At 44.2% G+C, this 25,727-nt stretch overlaps 1 protein-coding gene across 1 annotated transcript in view; it reads left to right on the top strand.

The window, feature by feature from the left end:
* Nucleotides 1–25,727, top strand: part of EPHA10 (EPH receptor A10) — a 1,551,477-nt gene that overhangs the window by 1,523,520 nt on the left and 2,230 nt on the right. The window contains exon 16 of the mRNA XM_086956448.1: nucleotides 11,860–12,024. Coding sequence (XP_086812574.1) covers nucleotides 11,860–12,024 — 165 coding nt within the window. The remainder of the gene's footprint in view (nucleotides 1–11,859; nucleotides 12,025–25,727) is intronic.

Consider the following 25,727-nt stretch of genomic DNA (forward strand, 5'->3'; position numbering starts at 1 on the left):
AATTATAACTATCAACGTGAACTATTTTGAAAATATAAACATAGAGTAAAAAATGAAATATCTTTAACACTAAAACCTTCTGTCTTAACACTGTGCCCTTAAAAGACTGGAAACTTTGAAAGGCGAGGTAAGGAGTGAGAGTACAGCCAAACCAGCCTGAAATAACAAGAAGCAGCAGCAGCAGCTACGGACACCAAAGACAAGAGGATAGATTCCTACATCTTATTACACAGGCATGCCTGCTGGCATATTAACAAAGGGCCCAGCCCATTACATTATTACCATAAGTAAAACAATGATCATGTTTAACACTCCTACTCTCCATAGCAAAGTCAATATTTTAATTTTTATCTACATTTATTTATTGTAGTTTTATAAAGCGCAGTCTCTGCCTGAGGTGAAGAAGCACAGTAAGGGACAGAGTTATATACATTCCATTAGCGACAGTAGTGTGATGTAAAATATAGTAACCGAGCAAAGTATACAAAAGGCAGCAGCAAATGAAGTAATAAAAGACTAGCTGCCAGTACCAGGGAGTACCAGGGAGAACAATGAGATCAGCGAGGCCAGTGCACAAAGGTCCTTTAAGAGGTTAGAGGATCATGGCTACTATCGCTAAAAAGGAGTGAGCTCAGTTCCTTTAAGAATACATTGTGGTCAGGGTTTGTTCTGATGGCTGGGTTGATTGAGTTCTATACCTTTAGAGTGTTCCTTAGAGGGTTTGTGTGAGAGTCTTTTTTTAAGATTGGGTTTCAATAAGCAGGGTTTCAGAGCTTCATAGATATCTGAATTCTTGGAAATGTTGTTTTTTCTGTTCAGGCTATGCTGAATTCTGCTATCAAGAGTTTTATGCTTGCTGCATGCCAATTTGAAGTGATCATTGGCACCCAAGGGGACCCATTTAAGGAGGCCGTGTGACGACTATCATTTACAACAATATTGACTGACATGAATATCAGATCAAACATATAGTTCCAAAACATATTGTGTTCCTATACTTATAATGTAAAATACTAAAATATTGTTTAAAAAATATAGTGATGAACAATATTGTCAGAACCTGGTTCAGAAGACCAGGGGGCAAGCAGGGGCTACTGGGCCAGAACTGTGGGGGTCAAGGTATTTTACTCCTGACGTCCCAGCGTGGACCTTCTATGGATCCTGAGCAACTGGGCAAAGTACCCTTTCAGCACTTGACTCTCAAGAGTACCATGGTCCAAGCAGTGGGGGTAGAACTTTATTGTTAGATTAATTAAAATCATTACAATAGAAAGCGTTAAAAAAACACCAAGAACAAAACACTTATCAATTCTCTAAAAAAGTATTATTTTCCCTTTAAAAAAACATTCCTGTGAGTACCTATTTTTCCATCCGTTTATATCATCACAGTAAGATAAAAAAGTGACATTCATCTAAAATTGTTTAAAAGGGAAAGAATTAGTTCGCATGATTGAGCAACTTCTTGGTCATATTAAAAGGACGCTTGGGAGCCATTGTTGTCCCTTATGATTTAACATCTGCTAAAAAAAGAACAGAGTAAAAACCAGGGTTATGAAGATACATAATAGGTACTGCTAGAAGCGCAAATCTGCTAGTATAGTAAGAACACTACATATGGTCCTGGAACATGCGGGGTCCATAAATTGTCTATATAAAGAATGCGGCCTTAGTAGCTGCTATTCCATGGAGCAAAGGGGTAGATCGTCCCATTTATTGTTGACCATTGTTTACTTGTTGGCATCTTGGTCCAAGCAGTGAAAGCCTCCCTTTGGGGATGGGGAAAGGTGGATACAGGGGAGTCAGCACAGCCTCACAACTCAAAATACGTGCAGTAGTAGCAATAAATCACTGACCAGCAAATACTTACTCTTATGACAACAGAAATAATTTACTTTATCACAATCAATGCAAATGGAACTATGACTTTCATAAACAACTACACAGTCCCCCTGAGGTTTCTTAGGTGGTTCCCTAGGTCCTACTCCCTCCTCGTTCTAGCGATAGTCGTTATTCCCCATTCACAGAAGGTAACATTTAGGCTTAGCACAACTAGTCTTCAAGAGTCCACTCACATTCTGTATGAAAGTCAAAAGTGTTCCAGTGCTGGTGGGGTGGCTTGGACAGCCATCATGGTGGGGAAGCCTGATGAGGCTCCGGGCGTCCAAGCGGCTAATCTGTTCGAATCCGTATCTAATCCTGCCCAAACAAATCATCCAGACCTCATTGGCGGCCGGGGACGAGTGGGAATCCCGTGGCAATACGAAGCGGTGGCCCGCCCATCCGGAATCAGCCGTGACGGATGCAGAGGCGGGGCGGGCCTGTGCCTGTGCAGGGCATGCGCCTTCCCTGTATCTAGTGCCTGAGATGTGACGCAGCCTAGAAGGCGGACGAAGGCTGCGCAGGGCCCCCAAGGGTGAGGAAAGGCAGTGCTGCAAGGTATTGCTGTGGGGGTGGGGACAATCTGAATTGGGGCCGGATTTGTCTGGGGGGGCCTGGGGACCACGGCCCCCAACGAGACTTGCCTGCCGCTGGGGTGGGGTGCCCAAGTGATCGGGGCCTGTGGTGAGCTCCTGCGGGGCCTCCCCCTGCTGGTTTGGGCCACCAGAGCTGGGGATCGCCGCTGGTTGGTCTCCGGCGGGGGCTTCGGGACCCCCCCGGGCCGAGACCTTGATTGTTGGCGGTGCTGGAATGTGGTGCCCCTGGCCTCCTCTGCCCTGAGGATGAGACCATGGCCTGGCAGTACGTGGGGGCAAGCCGGCCTGAGGCAGAGAACACTGAAACGAGTGAGTTGGGCTCCACCCAGCCCTCCCTTAACTAAAAAATAATTTGTGCGGCCGATTTGGCATACCAAGGGGGGCAAATAATTCATATCAAGGTGCCCTCTATGGCTGTGGGACTGGGTGGAGACCAGGACCCCGTGGAATAGATGGAGAGGCCATGTTTGGCCAAGGACTCCGTGCAAAAGTTTGCACCCACTGGGCCCAGAACAAGACCAGTTGAGACTCACCGGGGTGGCCTTCCTTAGTGGTCAGTGCCGCCCATTTGATTCCTGCCTGCTGGGGCTAAAAAGCAGATAAAGAGAGCATTGGTGCTGAGTGGTCCCGGGAATGGCGGTGGGGATTCACCTGTGGCAGTTAATCTATCCTGGGCAGACGGCCCCTCCTGTGGTGCAATTATTAAACAGTAGGATTCTATCAATGTGCAAAAAGTGAAGTAAATTTTTGTTGTGATTATCTATCTAGGGTGCACTTAGTATTGTGACGAAATCCCATTTTAATGTTCCCAGCTGAGAAGTTAATAAATCATTTTTTTCTACTAGCCAGGGAATTTTTAATTTGCTCTCACATATTTAGGTCCCTACACTTTTCACTGTCCTCACACCACACATAGCCTATCGTCACAATACTAAGTGCTCCCGCGTAGCTCGTAGGTCGCAGCACGTCCCGCCCCGTAGAGGGACGGGAAGACCCCTACGATGAAGCATGACACTAAGGGACTCTTAGTGTGTGAGGGGTATTTTAAAAGCACATAGTGCTCCTCGTTTGCCATCAACAAAGAGAGCCACTCTCACAAACCCTAGATAGATAATCACAACAAAAATGTAAGGGTATTCACTTTTTGCACATTGATTGAATCCTACTGTTTAATTATACTATTTTGGAGGGTGATTCTATCATTACCTCTACACTTCCTCGACTCTTGCTTTGGATCATTACTGGCAGCGTGCAGCTGCAGAAGTCATTTGGAAAACCCTTTTTTTACAGCACATTTCGTGCCTCTACATTCTGAAAGCACTTTTTCCTTTGGGATTCAGAAAAGAGAGAAACTAACAGCTAGATTCATGAAAGAAAAATCGGCTCGCAAAGGGCCAGATTCTGCGAATCTGGCCCTTTGCGAGCACTATTTTTGCATTTGGGATTCATCATCCCAAATGCAAAAATCGGTAATTGCGAAATCGCATATTTGCGAGGAATTGCATTTAAGGAATCTCTATTTGAGATTCCTTAAATGCAATTCATTAACCATTTTTGATTTGCGAATTCGCTATTTCTGGCCGCTATTTACAGCGAGGTCAAACCTTGTGGTAAATAGCGAAAACGTAGAAAAATGCATTTAAATGCATTTTTCTAAGTTGCATGTTACACACACACATGTCCTTTGGACATGTGTGTGCGCAACACCAATGTAGATTACATTTCAGGGGTGCTACAGGGTGTCCTTTGGACACCCCTGACACCCTTGAAATCGCATCCTTATTTGTGATTAGCAAATTGTTAATCGCAAATAAGGAATGTGTAGGAATCGCAATTTATTTAGCGATTCCTACATGAATCCCGTTTTGCAAGTCCTTAATAGCGATTCCTTAATAATCGTTATTAAGGACTCGCAAAACGGCACTATGATGAATCTAGCTGTAAGAATGGCCAACCTGGGCCTTACTTTCACTGAGGAGGAGATCTCTAATCTTATGGCATCATGAGGCACCTTTGAGGGCCTAAACTCTGCTGTACCCTCCACCAGCAACAATGATTGGGACAAACTAGAAGAACTAAGGAGGACCCAGATTAAAACCGTCCTACATGGACTGCTGATGTCTGAATACCTCAGAGTCAACACAGCCCCACCGGGCTTAGTTGTTCGGAATGAACCATACATCTTCCTGGACGTCAAAACATTCAAAATTGACTGGTCTCAAATTTCCTGGCGTTGCACATGAGATTGGATCGTGCTTATAATAAAAACCGCCAGTAGACTGGCTTCTGAACTGAAAGTTGAGATTCAAGCTATCGAAGTACGACTAAGGAGCTATGAGTCCCCAGCCAGTCTGAAGAAACACCTAGATGAACTCAATAAGACACTTAACGACTTTGAGACATCGCTCAAATTGAGTAAATATGACAAATTCCAAAAACACACCAGCCGGTGGACACAGGAAAAAATATATCCCTATATCAAAGACGATTATAGATCATCACGGGATAATACCACTGATGATGAGTCATCTGATACTGGATCCAACAATTCAAACTCGAGCAGAGGCAGAAACCCCAGATATCAGGGCACACGACAGAACTATCGACGCCCCAATTATCATGGAGCAAGAGGATGGAACAACTATCCACCACAGATGATGTATCCCCCTCAGCAATATGGCCCACCACCCTTTCAACAACCACAAGGCCCCTATCCACCATGGGCATATCAACAACAAGAATATGGCTATTATGACCAGACTTCTTTTTTAGATTCGCCCCAGGGGAGGAACAAGGGACGGAACAGGAGAGGAACCACCGTTCATTGGACAACAGGAGAAGAGGAACCACTAAGAATGGCAAGAAGAAGCATGACGGGGGCATCGAAAAACCGGAAATGAGCCTAATAGTCAATCTCACAGATTTCAACCTTTCAGAAGTTCATCTAGGTATTTCTTCAGACTGGCTGGGGACTCATAGCTCTTTAGTCGTACTTTGATAGCTTGAATCTCAACTTCCAGTTCAGAAGCCAGTCTACTGGCGGTTTTTATTATAAGCACGATCCAATCTCGTGTGCAACGCCAGGAAATTTGAGACCAGTCAATTTTGAATGTTTTGTCGTCCAGAGAGATGTATGGTTCATTCCGAACAACTAAGCCCGGTGGGGCTGTGTTGACTCTGAGGTATTCAGACATGATCAGTCCATGTAGGGCAGTTTTAATCTGTTATGCTTGGAGTAGATTGCGGCGAATGGCCGAGCTGGGGTCTAGGACAATTTGAGCTTCAAGGGCTCCCTGACAGATCTCTAACTCAACAAGTTGTGAAATGTGTTTGTGCTTTTTGCAGGCCCTGAAACTGATGTCCACCCTGCGGATCATGGGCTCCCGGTCTTCCTATAGGATGACTTTGGACGGGCTGAGGCGGGGTTTGATGTGAAATAGTCAGAGATGGCCTGCCAGGGTCTTTTGATAAACTGAGTCACTGAGATACCATGGCAACATCCACCAATGGAAGGGGGGCCTTTAAGATCCCATGCAGATTTTGAGAAGGAGAGGAGAGTGATCGGACAGTCTCCTGGGAAGTGTAGGGATATGTGATATTCTATGGATGTAGCTATGTTGCATGAAGAGATAATCTAAGCGTGATAGCGAGCCATGGACAGCGGATAAAAAGGTAAACTCCACTTCAGCAGGATGATAAGCCTGGCAGACATAGGACCACCCCAATGTAGTAGCTAAGACATGAAATTTGAATCTACTTATCTGAGGTTCGCGTCTATCGCATAGGTAGTTTAGGGGTGACATGACATCATTCCAATCTCCACTCAACAGTGTCAGGCCCTCCGGGAGTTCCCCTCAAGCAGTGTCATTCTGTCTATAAAAGCATTACCCAAGGAGGGGAGCATATATGCTCCTAATGTTCACGTGTTTCCCGTGTAGTGCCCGTGATATAATGGTTTAGTGACTCCAAGGGTCTAGCTCGTGCTTGGAGAGAACAAATGGAACCCGGTGGTGTATGAGAATAACTGTGCCCCTGGTTCCCCTGGTGAACCCAGAATGGTAAACGGTATGGTACCCAAACCTAGTGAGGCATGGAGCTTTATTGCCCAGGAGATGGGTCTCTTGTAGACGAAGAATGCCTGCCTCGAAACACTTGGCTTGTTGGAGAACCGCACCTCTTTTAATTTTGTTAAGCAGTCCTCTTACATTCCAAGAAACTATAATCAGTTCCCAAAGCTGGGGAGTACCTGTGTATGATGAAATCTATTGTGCATTTGGAGAACATCTTTAGCCGTGTGCATGTGGTTGCGGTGTAGCCCTTGTGTTCATGTGACAACTATAACTATAACAACTGAGGAATTTCACAATTTCCCATCCCCTGCCGTGATACTGCCACCAACGAAGATCATCTGTTGTGGAGGAGGAAAGCCCAGAGCCCCAACGGGGGGTCCGAGGAGACCTCGTCCAATCATATCCCAACTTCAGATTCATACAAGAAAAAAAGTTGTACAAATAAAACAAATTATTCAGCATAATTAACATCCTACTGAGTCCCCCTGAAACCCCCTCACCCCAGAAGCATCTGTCGCCCTGAAAGAGAAAACTAAGGTAATAAATAGTCTAGAAAATGGGAACAGAGTGGTGGACCCCTCCTTAATCTGGAATAAGTGGTAGCCATCAAAACAAAACTAGAAAGTTATAATTAATCCTGGATGCCATGTTGTCCTGAAAGAGAACAATTGGTAGAACAGGGGTCACAGGGTGGGGCTCTAAGAGAGGTCTGTTCTGCAGGGTTTTCGGTGTGCAGCACTGAGGCAGCATTGTGTTGGCCTTCCAGATCCAGTTGGTGGTCTGCTGCTTGGGTGGACTGAAGGGTGTGTGCTGGGGAAGTAGACTGACCACGTGTTTGAGGAGATAATGAGGGTGATTTTTGCAGAGAGTTTTCCGGAATTGAGTATGGTATAACTGTGATTTGGGTGGCAGTGTTGTTCCACCGGGTTTGGTAGATTTGGACCCTCACAAGAGATCCATATATGGAGCAAGCGCTCCTCCATGAGCTACAACCAGGCAGCCTCTGGGGGTGCCAAAAAAGTGAGACTGAAGTCCAAGTGCCCTGAGCTTCAATTTAACCTCTAGGTAAGAATGACATTGCTGTTGAACGTCTCTAGTGTGAGAGGAGAACCTTGGCATCCCCGCAGCATAGTTTCAGCTGTGAACAGGCCTCTCGAAGGAATGCACCCTATCCCTGAAATTAAGGATGCGAGTGATGACTGGTCTGGGAGATGTACCCGGAACAGTTTTGGAGTCAATGCCCTGTGGGCCCTCTCCACTGCAAACTGTTGGTCTGGAGGCATCCAAAATGTTATCCAGCTTTCAAGATATTCATAGACTTGCTGTGGTTCGCTGCCTTCAGGTATACTAATCACATATACATTTTTGCGTCTGGAGTAGTTTTCTGCATCTTCGGCACAGGGGTGGAGTTCCAAAATACGCGTAAGGAGAACGGCCACTTGGGTTTTAAGAGTAGTAACATCATCCTCCACTGTGAACAAGCTGGATTCCACCTCCGTGATCCTGGCCATAGCATTACAAAGGTATTGACAAGGTAAGGCAAAGTCTTCCTGCACCTCACTAATCTTGGCTGCCACTGCTGCCTGGGAAGACTGAATGGCTTGAAGAATCATGGCAAGGTGTGTGTCTGATGAGGGTTACCTTTCTGCACCAGCAACCCGTTTGGGTTGGCCCCCGTTCCGGTGGTGTATTGGTCCATTCGAGTCTGAAAGGTTGCCAGAAGGACAGATTTGTTTTTTCCCATGTTGACAAAGTGTTGTCACCACTCCACACTTTCACACTGGAGAGCCAACCTGCTTGCCACAACACTGCAGCAATACGAGCAGCCAACCCCCTGGGCAGCAGAAAGCCACCTCCTAGCAGAGGGACTGGGGCTGGAAAAGGCTGGTAGACACATTGGGGGGTGAGCACGCAAGGCCCACACCAAGTCCAGGTGACATCCGAAGAGTGAATGAGGCCAGGCTGGACCACAGCCCCATGGCTAAGTTGTAGTGTCCTGAGAATAGGGTGCAGTTTAGCAGCAACAGAGCATGGGGACAGAGGTCCACAAGGCACCACAGGGAAGGGGGAGTAGCTGCAGCAAAGAACCCTACCAGGAACTCGGGGGGAGGTAAAAAGAGGGGAAGGACACCCATTCAGGGGGTCCAGAGGCTATGTGGCCCAATGTGTGTCATCCAGCAGACGTTCAGTGGGGGCCACTTGTTCCCCAGATGGGATCAACAACCTCAGGTGGGCGAATTCTCTAGCATTACGGAGGGAGTGATGCCCATGTTCATGTAGAGCTGGAACAGGCCATGCCATGCCTCAGGCTCATGTTGTGTGTAGGAGAGCTGGTCAGTGTTACCTGGAGCTGTGGGCATCAAGAGGTCAGTGCAGTGCTCCAGCCTGTGAGCAATGGTTCATGTGAAGGTGGCACCAGAAGTAATTATCGGGCAGGTGATCTGATCAGTACCCACAGTTGGTGTTGGGGCCCGCCAGAGCATCTGATGAAGGCTTCCATGTGATTCTGAGTCCTGGGACAGGAAGACACATCAAAGGCATGCCGCTTCCCAGCACAGGCGAGGGGCCTGTAAAGAAGCCCAGTTAAACGTGGGGGGAAGCATGATGACCCCTCAAGGATATTCTCTGCTGCCGCAGCAAGGGCTGGCAGGCCACAGGGTCGCAATCTCAGTTTCAGCAGTGCTTTTTTCTAATACTGAAGGGCAGCACAGACAGGTAGAGACCACTCCCGAGGGTCAGTAGTAGTCAGGGCCAGCCCTGGGGAGCCTAGGCCGATGCAGCCCCATATCTCTCTGCCAAGGCACTCCTGGTGCAGGTAGAATCAGCCCCAAGGTCCCACAAGAGAGTGCGGGCAGTCCATGGTCCAGGACGTAGGAGGGAATTGGTGGGCAGAAGGCATCTTTCAAGGTTGGCTGCAGCGAGGGGGGGTGACCCCTAATGGAACCCCTGCATTACATCTGAGGGCCAGGCAGGTCATCACAGTTCCAGCTGGCTATTAGTCAGGTTCTTAGAGTAGCACCAGCAAGCTTGGAGCAATCCCAGGAGATCTGCAGCATTTTCTGCCAGCCCTGGGAGCCTCAATTTGTTGTGGCTCTGGGATCTCCTCATCCAAGCCTGTCAGGCACCCAGCAGGATCCAGCCCCAAGATGTTGGGTAGCCCACAAGGCATGGTTTGAGTGGGTCCCGGTCCAGACGATTAGAGGATGCAGGTGGGCCGGAAACATTCCCTCCAGGGTTGCGGCAACTAGAGCTGTGTCGAGGGCTGCTCTGATGCTATGGAGCTGTAGGAGCCACAGCGATGATGCTCTCTGGATCTTTTCGATAGGGCAGCCTCTAAGTGGTGCAGGCTGCCATGTTGGAAAGAATTGTCTCTCCGAAGCCATGGAGAAACAGGACGGCTGCACACTTCTGCCAGCCGATCTCACAGCAAATAGGTCCAAGGACTGCGTGAGGCAGTTTTGGGGACAGAGGTGATGTTCTGATTACATCAGTCACATTGAACATGTTGGAGATCCACTCATCTCATTGGGGAACTTTAAGATTTATATCTCACTGAGAAATTACTCTGCAAGGAGGGGGAGATGTAATGTAACTGTATTGCATGTCAGGGGCGCTAGGACCCTGGTGATAATAGACATGCTGGGAACTGGAAAGTAGCTGGGGAACCAGAAATGGAAGGGCTAGAGGGGGGAGAAAGGGATATAGTTAAGAGCAGGGAAGATGGGCGCAAACTAAACTCCAGTATTCCATAAAGGTAACTTCCACTGCCATCCAGGGTCTCCATATTGCACGTGTAGAATACGACATCAGCGTGGCCACCCTCATCAGAAAGATACTGTTCCTCCTGAAACCAAATAGATCAGGTTGACAGAGGGTTTGGCAGCTAGGGTACTGTGCCATATTTGTGACAGATGAGCAATTTAGACAAAGTTCTTCTCTTGTCCACTTTATGGTACATCTTTGAGCACTGAAAGAATAGTGGGTCAATTCTATTTTATTTGTACCTTTGCCTTGAAGATGATTCCTAATCTGAGGATTTCAACCTCCTAGTGCTCCTCCAACAGGGTTTTGGTTGTGAGAGTCCTATTGCACTAGCTGGTAACCTTCAAATTAATTAGTGCATACTCTTCAACAATGAGAGGATGGTTAAAATGTCGAACTTGTGAAAGGGAAGGCACCTATTAGAATAAACTGTAAGAAGGGTGCCAAATTTCGTATCATAAGAAGGTCACTTCTGCTTTTAATCATTGTTAATGTGATGAAATACTGCCATGCCAGACTAGAAGATAAATGAGTAAGAGGTCAACTCTGTGAGTTGGTGATTTTTGTAGAGGGAAAAGAAAAAAAAGTTGCAGAGTTGCAAACTACATGAAAAAAGTAAAACGAATTCAGAATGTCAAGTCAAAGAATTCTTATTTAGTCATATAGACACGTCAACTTATTAAGCATTCACTTAGTTGCAGGGCTATGCCATTAATTTCATGACATTTAATGGTAGATGGAAAATATATATTGGAACATAGGTTGTTTTTCTTAGATTTCAAGGTTGACCATTGATGTCTTTAGATGAAGAATATCACGGGATGTATTTCCCAAAGTAGTAATACAAAGTGACCAGAGTTTGAAACCTCAAGAGATATAACCTATTACATTGTAAAGATAGGTGCAATTGACAGAATTGAATCTCCTCACATGATATGTTACTAAGAATGTATGTGGCTGTCCTGGCGATTATGGACAAGCCTTTGCTCAGAGCGTTCTTTTTCATTCAAGGACTCTTGTATTGCTTGTAAGATTTAACATGGGTGCAGCAGTACTCTGCAAACATAACACATTTCAACTGCTCGAATTTCCAGTAGTGGTAGTTGGTACCAGATCACGGTGATCAAAGGTTTTTTATCTTATTTTATGAGCATCTACTTCTGTTCTGTGGCTATCAATCGGATGCGGGTTGACTTCCAGTTTTAAAGCATTAATTGTACTTGGTATTGTAATGTCATGGGTACCAAAGAGAACACCACTTATAACAGATGCAATGCTTCAAAACCACTTAATTGATGCCCAGGCTTCAATAAGTTTGTGTAAAATATGAGAGTTCAGAAGCAGGCATTTTAAGACCTTTAATAGGTCTAAAGATTTAGCTTGAGCTAACAGTTCATTACGGTGAGTAAAGTGTTTATATGTCAGTGTGTTTGCAAAATTATTGCAACCCCTTAAAAAATAATGAACAGAGTTGGTGACATTTTCTTCTGAGCTGATGTACCTATTGATGTTCTAATATTTGCTTTTACCCTCATTTTATGATTTTTTTGTAGACCACACAGCACAGCCATTCCTCTAATTGAACGCACATTCAACACGTTCCCCTCCTTCAACTCTGTAGGGGAGTGGTTGGAGGCTATCGAGATGGGGAGGTATAAAGACAACTTCAATGCAGCGGGCTACTGCTACCTAGAGTCTGTGGCTAGAATGACGGTCCAGTAAGTAAACATTTTGCACAAAGCATAGCTTTTGTATGATATAGCTTTAAAAAGTAGGCTTTTTGTTAACTGTTTCTTTGAGATAAAAACTCTCATGTGTCTTCATATTTTGGATTCTGTTTAGTGGTCATTTAGGTCATGATTCACTACAAGTAACCACAAGTCACAGGTTTACACCTACAATCGTCATAAAGTAATTAATTTCATTGATGGACAAAAATCCATTCATTTACTCATGGAAATCTGTGACAATCATTGATTTCAATGTTTGATTCTAATCCTAAACTGTAACTGTAACTGTAAATAAATATTTTCCTGTATTAGATCCATGTTACAGCGCAAATGCATCATACATTTCTTTTTTCTGAAAAGGAAAAATATTCCTCAATGTGGAAAAAGCCTTTTGCCTATATTACCTGAAAATATGTGGATATTTGGGGGGTACTTATGCATCCAATATGAAAATCAATGCCAAAATTAGGTAACTATAAACGTATTTGAGTGAATAAATAGGATCTCAAAAACATTGCAATGTTTGTCAATATCTTCAAAGCCACACACATTCCCAAGCTCTTGAACACCCATGCCAATCCATCATACAATAGAATCTCTTACAAAATCGTGTATTTTTTCCAGCCATAAAAGTGAACTGTAACTACGACAGCAAGGGTGCACCACAACATTCAGCATTGCATATATAGACTTTAATAAGTCACGAAGAGTGTTGTTCCTCAATAGGATTTTATTTCAAACAACACGGTTGAAGCATCACACAGCCGACACGTTTGGCCCCAACATGGGACTTCTTCAGGGCTTCTACAAATGATGTCAATCTTCTGCGAGCACCAGTCTGGTCACAGAGGCACCGTGAGTGACAAAAAGAAAAGCGTCTCATTATTCTATAGATGACAAGAAATAATGATGAATCCAAAAGGGGTCCCGTAGGTATAATCAATTGTCTCTCAAAAGGAGAGCTCTACTAGGTTCAGTCAGAGTTCCATCTGGTATCATGTAATAAACCGGTTTCCTATCTAGAGTCTGTATGTCATGAACAATCACAGTTCTCAGATGGACAGGAAAGATGCAAATGTAATGCAGTGCCACGATCTACCGGTCTGAGATTGGACCGTGTGGCAAGGATTCCAAATGCAATTCCCGAGGCGACCGCGAACTGTGGTCTTAAAATTCCTCATACTATGGAACTGTGGAATGAATTCCAATGCTACATCTAACTTTTTTCTGTGTAAAAGTTTTATTCTACAACACAAATGCATTTCTTTATTTACAAACCCTTTTATGATATAATGTGTGTCCTGTATATTATGGTTATAGTTTCACTTGGTATTTCAGGATGTTGATATAAAGTACTTGGGCTCATTCCTTTTTTTAACAACATTTCTATGAAATCATAAATGTGTCATTAATGATACTGAAATGATAAGGAAGACAGGCGGTACATTAGTGACGGTTCAATATTTTTCTTACATACCTTATTTACCACTCTTTCAATATTCTTTCCCAATTCAGTACTGTTAGATTTGGGGGTCTCTAGTTGGCAGAGGTAGGTACCTTTGTCCAAATAGGGACCCTTGCGTCTAGTCAGGGTAAAGGGTGCACTCCTAAAATAATCCCTGGTCAACCCCTTGGTAACTTGGCATGAGCAGACAGGCTTATATCAGAGGAAGTTTGTAAAGCATTTGTGAACACATACAGTAACCCAGTGACAACACTACAGATGGACGCCACACAAGTTGTAGTATAAAAATAAGTATGTTTATATCGACCTAACACAAGCCCACAAACAACAAAAATCCACAATACTGTACTTTAAAAATGGTATAATTAGCTTTGTACTCTTAAGATGTCAAATGTGACACTAAGTTCAATGTACCTTTGGATGCTTAACGCTATACAACAAAAGTGTTGCAGGGAAGGTGATACGTTGTTTCCTTACACCCAAGAACAGTGATGCGCCGGGTCCCTACTGATGCGCAGGGGATGCATTGTTTTTTCTCGGCGTGGGGAGGTGAAGTGTCGGTTTCTTACTGCGCTTCCATGGCGATGTGGCCCGCAACGCTGTGATGCGATGAAGATCCGGTGCAATGAAACAAAAATGATGTCTTCTCCTTGATGCAACACGATGGCCGTGCGGCGACTCAACGATTCTTCTGAGCCGTGACAGGCCCTGTAACACACTTCCGGGAGTACGACGGCATCTGATGCGACTGCGATCCTCTTCTCCGGTGATGCAAGGTGCTTGGCAACGATGCGACAGCTGCAGTGACGACACGCTTTCCCAGCGATGCAACGACAGCGGCTGCTGCGGCAACATGCTTCTATGATGATGCGGCGGCATCTGGTGCGATGTCGATCCTCTTCTCCAGCGATGTGGGGTGCTTTGGCAACGATGCGACAGCGGCAGTGGTGGCGACATGCTCCTTCTTCGTGAGTCGAGCTTCCAGCTCCTTGCGACACACAGTCCTTTAGAAAGCCCAACACAACTGCAGGCACTTCCAAATAACTCTTGGGGAGCTGGTGGGTGAAGTCTGTTGTCCCTGAGACTTCAGCAGGAGGCACGCTCTATCTCAAGCCCTTGGCGATACTTCAGAAGTTAAATGAAAGTTGCAAAAAGTCCTTTCTCCTGTCTTTGGCAGTCAGGCAACCACTGCAGGTCAATCCCTCATGCTTAGGGATATTCTCTCCTTGTTCTCTCTGGTTCCTGTCCTCAGCAAAGGTTTCTTCTTGTTTCCCAAAAGTGATCTAAAGTTCTGGGGTGTGGGTCCCCCTTTTTTATTACACAGTTTCTCTTTATTCTCTGAAGGCAGAGAGGCCTTTGCCTAGTCCAAACCAGTTCTGGTCAGTCCTGGAGCACTCTGTTTACATGACTCCTTCTTTCCTTTTACAGTGCAGGGCAGGGACATCAGATGCACCACAGGAGGTGGAGCAAGCATTGTGGAGGGAAGGCACAGCCCTATCCAGGTCCAAGGTGCAACTCCTCCCACCCATATAATGTAGATCTCTCTATTCAGCCCTGTGCTCACTCACCCTGTCTCCTGAAATCCCCCAGCTCCTGTCACTCAAACTCCAGACAAGGAATACACAACCTAGCAGAGGCAGGCTTGGATGGTTAGACAAGAAAATACCTACTTTCTAAAAGTGGTATTTTCAAACACAGAATGTTAAAACCAACTTCACTAAAAGATGCATTTTATCATTCTGAGTTCAGGCATACTAAACTCAAATGTATACCTAGTTTCCTGAGTCAGTTAGGATTATAAGACTTAATAATCAAACTACCCATTCTGGCTACAGGTGGACTTGCAATAGGGAAAACGGAAATGGCTTAAATTCACTATCAGGACATGCCACACTCATCAAGGCTTATCCTACCTTTTACCTACAATGCTCCTTGCCCTTGAGAAAAGGGAAGGTTTAGGGACTGGCAAGTGGGTGCACTTGCCCAGTCAGCATGGCAGTACCAGACTGCACACAGGCTCTGCAATGGCAGACCTGAGACACACCTTTACGGGCTGCTTCTATGGGTGGCACAAGCCGTGCTGCAAGCCCACCAGCAGCATTTGGTTTACAAGCCCTGGGCACACTCAGTGCACTGTACTAGGGTCTGACAAGTAAACCAAACCAGCCAATCATGGAGTCTCTAATCCATACATCAATTTATAATAGGGAGAGCATATGCATTTTAGCACTGATCAGCAGTGGTAAAGTGCCCAGAGTCATAAAACCATCAAAAACAGGTCAGACAAAATACAGGAGGAAGGCAGAAAGTTCAGGGATGACCCTGCAAAAAGGGCCAAGTCCAACAAGTACCAAATGTTTTATTTCTTCTTCAGTATGATGTACCACCATGAGTGGAATAAAAGAAACACATTCATCTGTATTCTGGCCAACATCTGCATGCTTTGCAGTTCTCACATTTTATACTTTGCCTTTTTTACCTACTCCATGTAGCAGTTCCAGATCTTGGCTGTATGGTAAAAGAAAGAGCAGCTCCCGGTACAGCAGCATCTAACTTTTGAGAGCTGAAGTAAACCAGTGCTGCACAAACACAAAATACGAGTAGGGGAGTAGAGGTGGATCTTCCTCGAAAGACAGATGGGGCTCCATCCTGTCATTGCTTTGAATGGTAGACAGAGATCCATGCAGTAGAATAAAGATGTGAAATACTAAGCTCCATCTGTGGCGTAGTCATTGGTGGGTACCGGACCTGGGATGAGGCTACAAATGGGTACAAGATAGGGGATAGGTAACTCAAAGAATGACTGTACTCTCCCAGAGCATTTGCCAAGGTCCAAGTAAACTTCTCGGGCATGCCACGTGTGTCGCTGTCGAATAATAGAATCGACACTTCATGCCCCTGTAAAGCACGTGAAGACAACAGAAATATGCCAAGAATCTACAAGTTGATGGTCAAGAACCTGCTGGTCAAATCATACAGAAAGGTACAGTGCTGCCACACAATATAAAGTTGTACATTATACGGAAAGATACTACAAAAGCTGGTTTTGTACTGATACAGGAAAAGTGCTGGGTGATAGAAGTAGTAAGAAGCCTCAATAAGCGGACCTCAGTACATGGGCCAGAAGAACCAAGATGAAGCATGAGTTTTGCTGACTGAGCTGTCCAAAACCTGATGTGGCTCACCTCCAAAGTTGCCAGGGCTCCTATCTACACCGAAAAGAATGTAACTGCTTTTCTAATTGTGACTAACACTACTGAGGCTGGTCCATCGCAAGGCCCTAGCAATAGAACGAATGACGGAGACTCAAATGGACAGCCAACAGGTGCAGAAAGAGCTCGCCCCATCAAAGTCTGCCAGTTCCATTAATAGTTACTATGCTGCCGCCTTTTTGAAACCACCACCAATACCACCTATAAGCAAAATATTGGAGACAGGTGGACTACGTGGATAGAGACATTTGATGATTTTACTGATGCACTTGAAGAGAATGATAACAAAAAGATTACCAAGGATCTCAAAAATATTACTGGGGATGATGTGAAAGAATAAATAAAGAAATTGCTGTGAACTGACGAAGAAATTACATGTGGCCAGATTAAAGAAATGCTGAATCTCAAGTTCAATCCAGTACCAAACATTGATTACGAGTAAATCATTTTCAGTCAAGAACACCAAAATGTTGGTGAAACCATTAATGAATTTGTGGAAAAACTTGATAGGCTCATCAAGCACAGTAAGTTCAATGAAGTTAATAATGAGGAAGCTATGAAACTTGGAGTTATTGATACATGCTTGTCAGATCCATTCAGACAATGAATGCTGAGAGAAACTCTTGGGCTGAGGCAGGTATTGATGGCTACCAGAGCTGACGAGTATGCTGAAAGACAAGCCGCTGGCATGGAGGCCGAGATACCCAGGGTGAATCAGTCATAAGTATAACAGGTAAGCCAAAACAAAAGACTGAAGAACACAAAGTGATATCTACACATTAAAACAAGTTATGTTTTAGATTTGGATTTTCATTTCCACACAAAGATAAATGTCTCACCATTGGTCAGATATGTAAAGGCTGTGGAAAAGAGAACCATTTTGTGACAGTTTGTAAAGTGCAGGAAAAAGTAAGTGTATCATGGTATGAAAACAAAAAGACTGCCAGAACACTCCAGAGCCAACGTTCGACCCACCCCGACAAGGCCAAGCAGCATCATCAATTGAGGCAAGTTGACACTGAACAAAGTCGATTGACATCTAAATCATCATCAAACAGTTTGTCTGCCTCACTATCAAGTAAAAGTGAAAGTGAGGAATTTGGTTGTACCATGTCAATGTTTCTCTCAGAGAAACATGTGCATGTTCGATTGGCTACATGTGAGGAAAAATGTCAGTCAAAGAAAACTCAACATTTCAAGGGACCAAAGTTATACAAACATTGTCCAAAATGTGAATTACAATATGAATGCTCACCATGAAATATTAAGTTAATTTCCTTCATTGTTTCATCGTTTGGGAAAGCTGAATACTGTGAAAGTAAAGTTACAAATTAATGATGATGTCCATCCTGTTGCTCAGTGACATAGACAAGTTGTATTCATTTACAAGAAGCTGTTGAAAAAGAACTTAAATTGTTAAAGCATTACATTATTCAGCGTTCAGCTGGTCTGACGCCATGGGTTTCTCCCATATTGGTAGTGCCCAAAAAGGTCACTTAAGGAGCTGTGCGCATATGCGTTGATACGAGTAAAGCAAACAAAGCAATTGAACGAGAACAAAATCCAGGTCCACACATTGCATATATGACAACGCAATTAAATGCTGCAAAGTTATTCTCCCGTCTTGATTTAAATAAAGGCTATCATCAGTTGGAACTCAGAGAAGATAGCAGGTATATTACAACCTTTTCTGAACATGTCGGTCAGTTTCGATATAATAGACTCCGTTTAGTGTGTCATCAGCTGCAGAAATTTTCCAATGTGTCATTTGACGTTTCCTACAGTTGATTGTGAATAAATTCAATTATAGGGATGACATATTGATTTTCAGAGCTACACAGAAGAAGCATGAAAAAGCTCTCACCAAAGTATGTCATTCACTGACTGATGCAGGCTTGACATTAAATGCAGACAAGGTGAGTTCCACAAGACAAAGTTAACATTCTTTGGCCACATCTGTTAAGATGGGGGTATGACACTGGATCCTGCCAAAAGTACAAGCTTTGTCACATGCTGATCCCCACAAGATGTTTCTCTGATACGTTCATTTCTTGGCATGGCCAGTGACTGCTCAAGATACATACAAGACTTTGCTACCATAGGTGTTTCTTATAGGAGTTAACAAAAACAATTTTTTCATTCAAGTAGTCACAAGAATGTGAGTGAGGTTTCAGGAAAATAAAACAAGCCATTGAAACTGCTACTAAAATGGCCGTTTTCCCCTTTGGTATTGCCCTATTTCAATCCAAAGCATGATAAAGAGGTTGTTGTTGACGCTAGCCCAGTTAGGTTAGGCCGTATCCTGGCACAACAGAGCAGACACCCCCATCCTCAAAGGCATGTTGTGGCATATCAAACACAAAGAGAGGATGGATGGAGCACTGAAACCTTTCAGATACTCACCCCCAGTCACAGGTCTCGGTTGAATCCATCATCATTCTTTAGCTCACATCGCCACCTCGGTTCAGACCCAGCTATATGCAATCAGTCTTGACCCTGTGCTTCATGGGAACAGTCCAGCCTGAAATGCCAAGCCAGGTCTTCCTTGAACCGGAAGCAAGCATCCTGAGCTGGATTCTGGGTAACATCCTTCATCAGCCAGGCTAGCTTGAATACAGTGGCAAGGTGAGCAAGGTACCCACGTCTGGGCATACCCTACCAACTTAGGGCAGTCAAAGCAAACACAACGAGATGATGGACGGAGCGCTGAAACTTTTCAGACACTCAACCCCAGCCACAGAATTGGGTTGAATCCATCATCATTCTTAAGCTCACTTCGCCACCTCAGCTAGCCTGGCTGATGAAGGGTGTTACCCAGAAACCGGTCCCAGGATGCTTCGGGCTGGACTGTTCCCATGAGACACAAAGTCAAGACTTATTTGCATATAGCTGGGTCTGAACTGAGGTGGCAAAGTGAGCTGAAAAATGATGATGGATTCAACCCAGATCTGTGACTGGGGGTGAGTGTCTGAAAAGTTTCTGCACTCCGTCCATCATCTCCCTGTGTTTTCTATGTTGTGGCATATGCCAGTAAAAGTTTGTCCCAGATAGAACGTGCTTACTCACAACCTTAGAAAGAAAGTTTGGCCGTGCTATGGGCTTGTGAACATTTCCATGTATTCCTTTATGGAAAGCCTTTTACGCTGATAACTGATAATCAAGCTTTATTGACTATTTTTGGCAATCCAAAAGCCAACATGCCTCCTCGCATTGAATGATGGGGACTACGATTGCAATCGTATGATTATACTACTACTTTTCCAGAGTTCATATACAAGTTCAAGGTACTCCATCCAAGACGGCTGAAGCCTACATTAATTTCATTGTATAGTCAAATATGCCAGCTGCCATATTGGTAGTCCAAATCACCAATGCAATGAGCCATGATAGTGACGTGCTGAAGTTGGAAGATATAATTACACATCAGTTGTGGAACTGACATGGTCAACCTCTCACCAGTGATGGTGAATACCAAAATTACAAAACAAATTAAGTTGAACACTCAGGAAGGAGTTATACTGCAAGGGTCAGGACTCCTAATTCCAGAGAGTTTGAGACTGAAAATTTTCGAAGTGCCTCATGAGGGACATCATGGTATTGTTGACGCCAAGAGAGCTCTCCGAGATTGAGTTTAGTTTCCATATTTAGATGAGAGGGTTGAAAAGGAACCTAAGACCTGTCATCTATATAGCTGTCTTTCTATAAACAATTTTCAACAGACTCTTACCATGTCAGTTCTCCATAAGAGTGCATGGGAGAGAATAGCCATTGGTTTGTTTTGTCCACTCAATAATGAATATCATCTGATGATAATTGTGGCTAAGTACTCCCGTTTTCAATAATAGAGGATCTCTCATCCACAACTCATGAGCGAGTCATTTAGATACTCATTGAATTTTTTTTAATATGGGGCGTTCAAGCCACTTTGAAGTTTGGAAATGGCCCTCCGCTCAACAGTTAAGAATTCAAGGATCTCCTGGAGCATCTGAACATAAAGCATCAAAAGAGTACATCTTTGTGGACGCAGGCCAGTGGACTTGTTGAGCATTTTATGAGTATGCTTAATAAAGCAGTACAGTGTGCAACTCTTGAGAGGCTAATTTTAAAAACTGTTTTGAATTCAACGCTATGAACATATCTTTCAGCACCTCACTCGGCCACAAGCGAAAGTCCTGCCACTTTGATGTTCAAGAGAGCAATGACAACCAAGTTACCTCAATGGAGCAGCAAAAGAGAAGGAAGTGAGAATATAACGCAGATAAAGGACTTGGTTTACAAGAAAAAGATGAAAGCCTATGCCGACAAGAGTCGGTATGCAAAGAACATTGAGTTTAAGACAGAAGATCTAGTGATCGCCCACCAACCGCGAAGGAGAACATCTTATGCTCCACATGAGGGTGCACCATTTCACATTGTGTCCACCAAGGGACATATGGTGACTGCCCAGTGTCCTGGGAGGTCTGTTACCAGAGACTTGTCTCACTTCAACATTTGATTCCTTTGTCTCCTGATGAAGATGGTGAAAGAAAGACCGAACCTTAAAACTCAGTGACTGCTGTTGCTTTTTCAACGAGCAAGGGGTTTGGTCTATAGCTCTTCAAGTTGGCGTGTTCATAATTGGCTTTTTAGGCAAAGGTACTGCTTCCAATAAGAAGTAAGGGAGGCAATAGGAAACCATTTATTGCAAATTTCCACTTGCTTGGGTGCCACTAAGTACTTTAGTAGGGCTAAGACCTCCAAGGGACAATAAACTGCTCAGCCACCTTTTAGATCTTAAGACACTTTTCCAATCGAACAGTTATTCAAACATCAAGAACAGTAAGTATAACTGTACTGTTTTACCAGTTTCAAAGTCAGATCCTGAAAGCAATACTGGCAAGGAAAGTGGCAACATAAGAATGACTGCAGACCAGTTTATAATAGGCCGCATCTCAAAAATATTATGCAACCATCAAGCCCAATGCTATATGATTTGTAGAAGTGATTTTAGAATTTCAGATAACAGTTATCAAGTTTCTATATGACGAATAAGCAAGTGAGTCATAGACAAATTCATGAATCACTCCCTAAGAAAGATCTTATGGCTGCATCTGACCACTTGAACATTTGAGATTATGGTTCCTTAATAGTCAACAGTTTCATATGTAGGAAACAATGCTCTCATCTGAATAAAAGTAAGAGGCTTAGTGAGGTATATATGCACATAATTGCCTTCCATTTCTTTCAGGGTAATGGAGGGGATTCTCAAATCAGCCAAGTAAACTGTTTAACAAACTTAAGGTTTTACATACAGTTCAAATAATATGGGTATGCAATGTGACAGAGACTTCTTCATTTTAAAACGTATAAGCCACCTTTATTTATTTATTTATTTCACTTTCTCTGAATTTTCGATTGTATCCCTTTCAGTTAGTCAGATAACAAGACTATAAAGATGAATGTCTTCAACCATCTGTGGAATTGGTTCATACTCACCATTTTTTATTCTAGTAGTTTCCCTATATTCTTCAGTTTAAGAAGCTTATACCAAGTAGCTCACAGCAAATCATTTCTAGTGTTCCGTAGGGATACGTTTGGTGTGCCCTGAGATTGTGGACACCCCAAATTAGTCTCCAGGATCTGTTGCCATGTTTGACCTTTTTACCCAGGTCCTTGCCACTGCAACTTTATGTAGTTTCTTGCAGTAAAGAAGCTGCACCCTTGTATAATGCATATTGGACTTCACTCATGAATTAAGACTAGTGACCTGGGGCAAATGGGGACCCTTCATGTTTATAGTTTTATTGAATGTGATTGTTCACAGTTGTTATGTGCATCAATTCTGAAATAATCATGGGGACGACTCATGTTAAAGGACTGATCAAAATCACTTCAGTGCACTAGATGTTGAGCTTACCATGAGATTTTGTTTATCTTTTAATGTGAAGTGGTGAATGCAAGATGAAGCTTGGATGCTGTCCACAAAGTAATGTCAAGGACTGCCCAGTCACTTACATTTTCCCTTTCTTTTGCCTCCATGTTCTGTCTGAGGAGAATACGAAACTGTACCAACAAGATTTATTTATTCATTTAAAAGGTTTTATATAGCGCTAGCTAGACCCGGAGGTATCAAAGCGCTTTACATGAGCATCAGATCATAGTTACGTGTTATATCGATACAAATGTTACACTGTTATTAGAGCATGGCAACATAGTTACTTGTAAGGTCAAGATAAACAATAAGCACAAATACATAAGGGGAGAAGCAGGCAAGGGGAAAGATTCAGGGGAGGGGGAAGGAGCTGGGGAAGTAGACAGGTAATGAAGGCGGGAAAGAGGAGGGGAGGTTGAAGGACACTGCATGGAAAGAGGAGGGGAATTGCGACGGGGGACACAAACCGGTAGATGAGTTAAAGCAACATCCAAAGTCCAGTAAGCTGTGATCCCAGGGGAAGTGGTATCACTTCCCTATCTCGGTTGCGGGAGGCTCCCTTTAAGCAGTGGACTCTCTCAGAGGGGTCTTTGAGACTCCAAGGCCTACATTCTTGATCCTTCCCCAAAAAGGGGAGAGGGAGTGCTTTGGCAAGGGGTGCCATACCATACCTCAGCTGTGAGTGGCTCCATTGGCGCAGTGGACTCTTTCAGCGGATACGTTGAGACTCACGAGTATAAATATTGGATCTTTACCCAACAAGGGGAGAAGGAGTGCACAAAGGACAGGAGGCTAGGCAGACTAGCAGGCAATATGAGATATTCAGGGGAGAGTGGATAGGAGCTAGGATCTAGCGAGGTAGACAAAGAGAGAAAGAGTACTAAATGGGAACAAATTTAATTAATGAGTTATTATATGGCGCTGGCTAGACCCGATGGAATCAGAGCGCTTTACATGAGGGACAATAATGTTGCAATTGACATCAGTTAAACGTTACTTAAGTATCGAGAAAAGCATTTAAGAACATAGGGGACAAGGAGAATGGAGTAATGAAGGGTAAGGGGTAAGGTAAAGGGGTAGGAGGAAGATAGGACGTAGAGACGAGGGGAAAATCTGTCCAAGGTCTGGCTGGGTAGGTGATGGCAGGGAGAGGGAGTCCACAACCCATCTCCTCTTTAGCTATATGGTAGCTCCACAAGGCATCAGCCAAATCGCTAGGTCTCCACAGTCTGGAGTACGTTCCGCAGGTTCCAAGTCCTGATGTGTAGGCTGGTTAGGGGATAGGTTCAAGGCCTGGTCAATGTCCTATTGTTGTCCCAGGGAAATATAACAACGTGTAGGGGACCACTATGGAAGCCATCTTGGGGTCAGGCAGGGGACTGTACTGTACACTGGTACATTGGTGGCCATACTAAGGTCAGGCATCAGGCAGTTAAAGTCAATATCCAGGACAGCGGCCGCCAGAAAATAACAAATCCAGCGTACACACACCATCACACGCACAGACATGCACAAGGACACACCAATGTGAGCACATACTCTCATATGCACACTGATGCACACAGACACGCACATAGCCAGAAACATCCAAGAACACAAGCACACATAAAATCCCATGCACTAATACAAAAACACTCAAATACAAGCACATGCAAACACCATCACATGCACAGACATGCACAAGCACACACAAATACGTTCACTGTCATACACGCAGACATGCACAAAACACAAGCACACATACAGAAACTATAAAAAACACAAGCACACATACAATCACATGCTCCAGAACAAAAATACCCAAGGAAGTACACACAAATACATGCACACACACACCATCACACGCACAAACATGCACAAGCACACAATAAATGTGCGCACACACTCTCATACGCGAACAGAGGGCGCACATACAGAAACATCCACACGCACACATAAGATGCCATGCTCTAATACAAAAACACTCAAATACATGCACACACCATCACATGCACAGATATAAGCACACATACAGAAACATCTGCACGCACAAACACAAGCACACATAGAATCATGTGCTCTAATACAAAAACACCCAAATACAGGTCCACACCATCACACGCAGACATGTACAAGCACACACAAATGTGAACATAGTCTTTCATACACGCACAGGCGCACACACACACACGTGCATCCGCACACACCCCCTTATACACGCACAGGCGCACACACAAAAGCGCTCCCATGACATTTCTCCAGGACTGCCGCAGCATTGATGGCACACAAAGGCAGAGTCAGCAGTACTGATGTCCTGAGGGCACCGCCATCTTAGGACCAAGCTCCTGGAGATCGAACCTGCTTGGTACACACACACAAAATCCATAATGCATTCAGGGAGATGATCAGGTGCACTGGCACTGAGTAGTAGTGGGACTGTTGCACAATTTCCTTAGACTGTCAATATAATTAATAACCTTTTTTCTGCGACCTCTGGTCAGACAAACCTCTGAAGACCATGCTGTTGTGCTTTGTGAATGTGAAGCTATAGGCTGCCCATTTCCTCCAGGATATGATTAAGCGTTTTACCCTGCTGAACCTCTCCTGACCTGCTCTGCAGCTGATCTTGCATTTACAGTGTTATATCATGCAACCTTCCAGCTGGTGGAGTCATACTGGTGAGTGCCCTCCGCCTCTAGGTGCACAGATAGCCATCCAGGCCTGAAGCAGGAGTGAGAGAGCAGGTCAAAGAGGAGAGAATTTGAGGGAAGAGATTGGGAAGATAGACACAGACACTCTTGTGATTGTCATACACAGGCCTCGGCCTTTTCCTCTTACTTGCTCAGCCCGACATGGTGTCTCTCAGGCTTAACCAAAGGAAACAGGAACCTCAGAGAGCTTACTTTATTTTAAAGCTCAGGGCATTCAGTGCAGTACAGAGTAAGCAGGAAAGGAAAATAGAATGCATTTAAAAAATAAAAATAAATTGTTCATATTTAATTTTTTAAGAATAGGCGGTAGTCTGTGGAACCCTTCCTGCTCTTAAAAATATTTTAGCTTCCGGTCACTCAAGGAAAAGAGGTCCCCTGTTCACCCTTTCCTGTTTGCGAGTGGCTTACAACCT

Source organism: Lissotriton vulgaris, chromosome 2_1, assembly GCF_964263255.1.
Source record: "Lissotriton vulgaris chromosome 2_1, aLisVul1.2, whole genome shotgun sequence".
In the NCBI taxonomy this organism is placed as follows: domain Eukaryota; kingdom Metazoa; phylum Chordata; class Amphibia; order Caudata; family Salamandridae; genus Lissotriton; species Lissotriton vulgaris.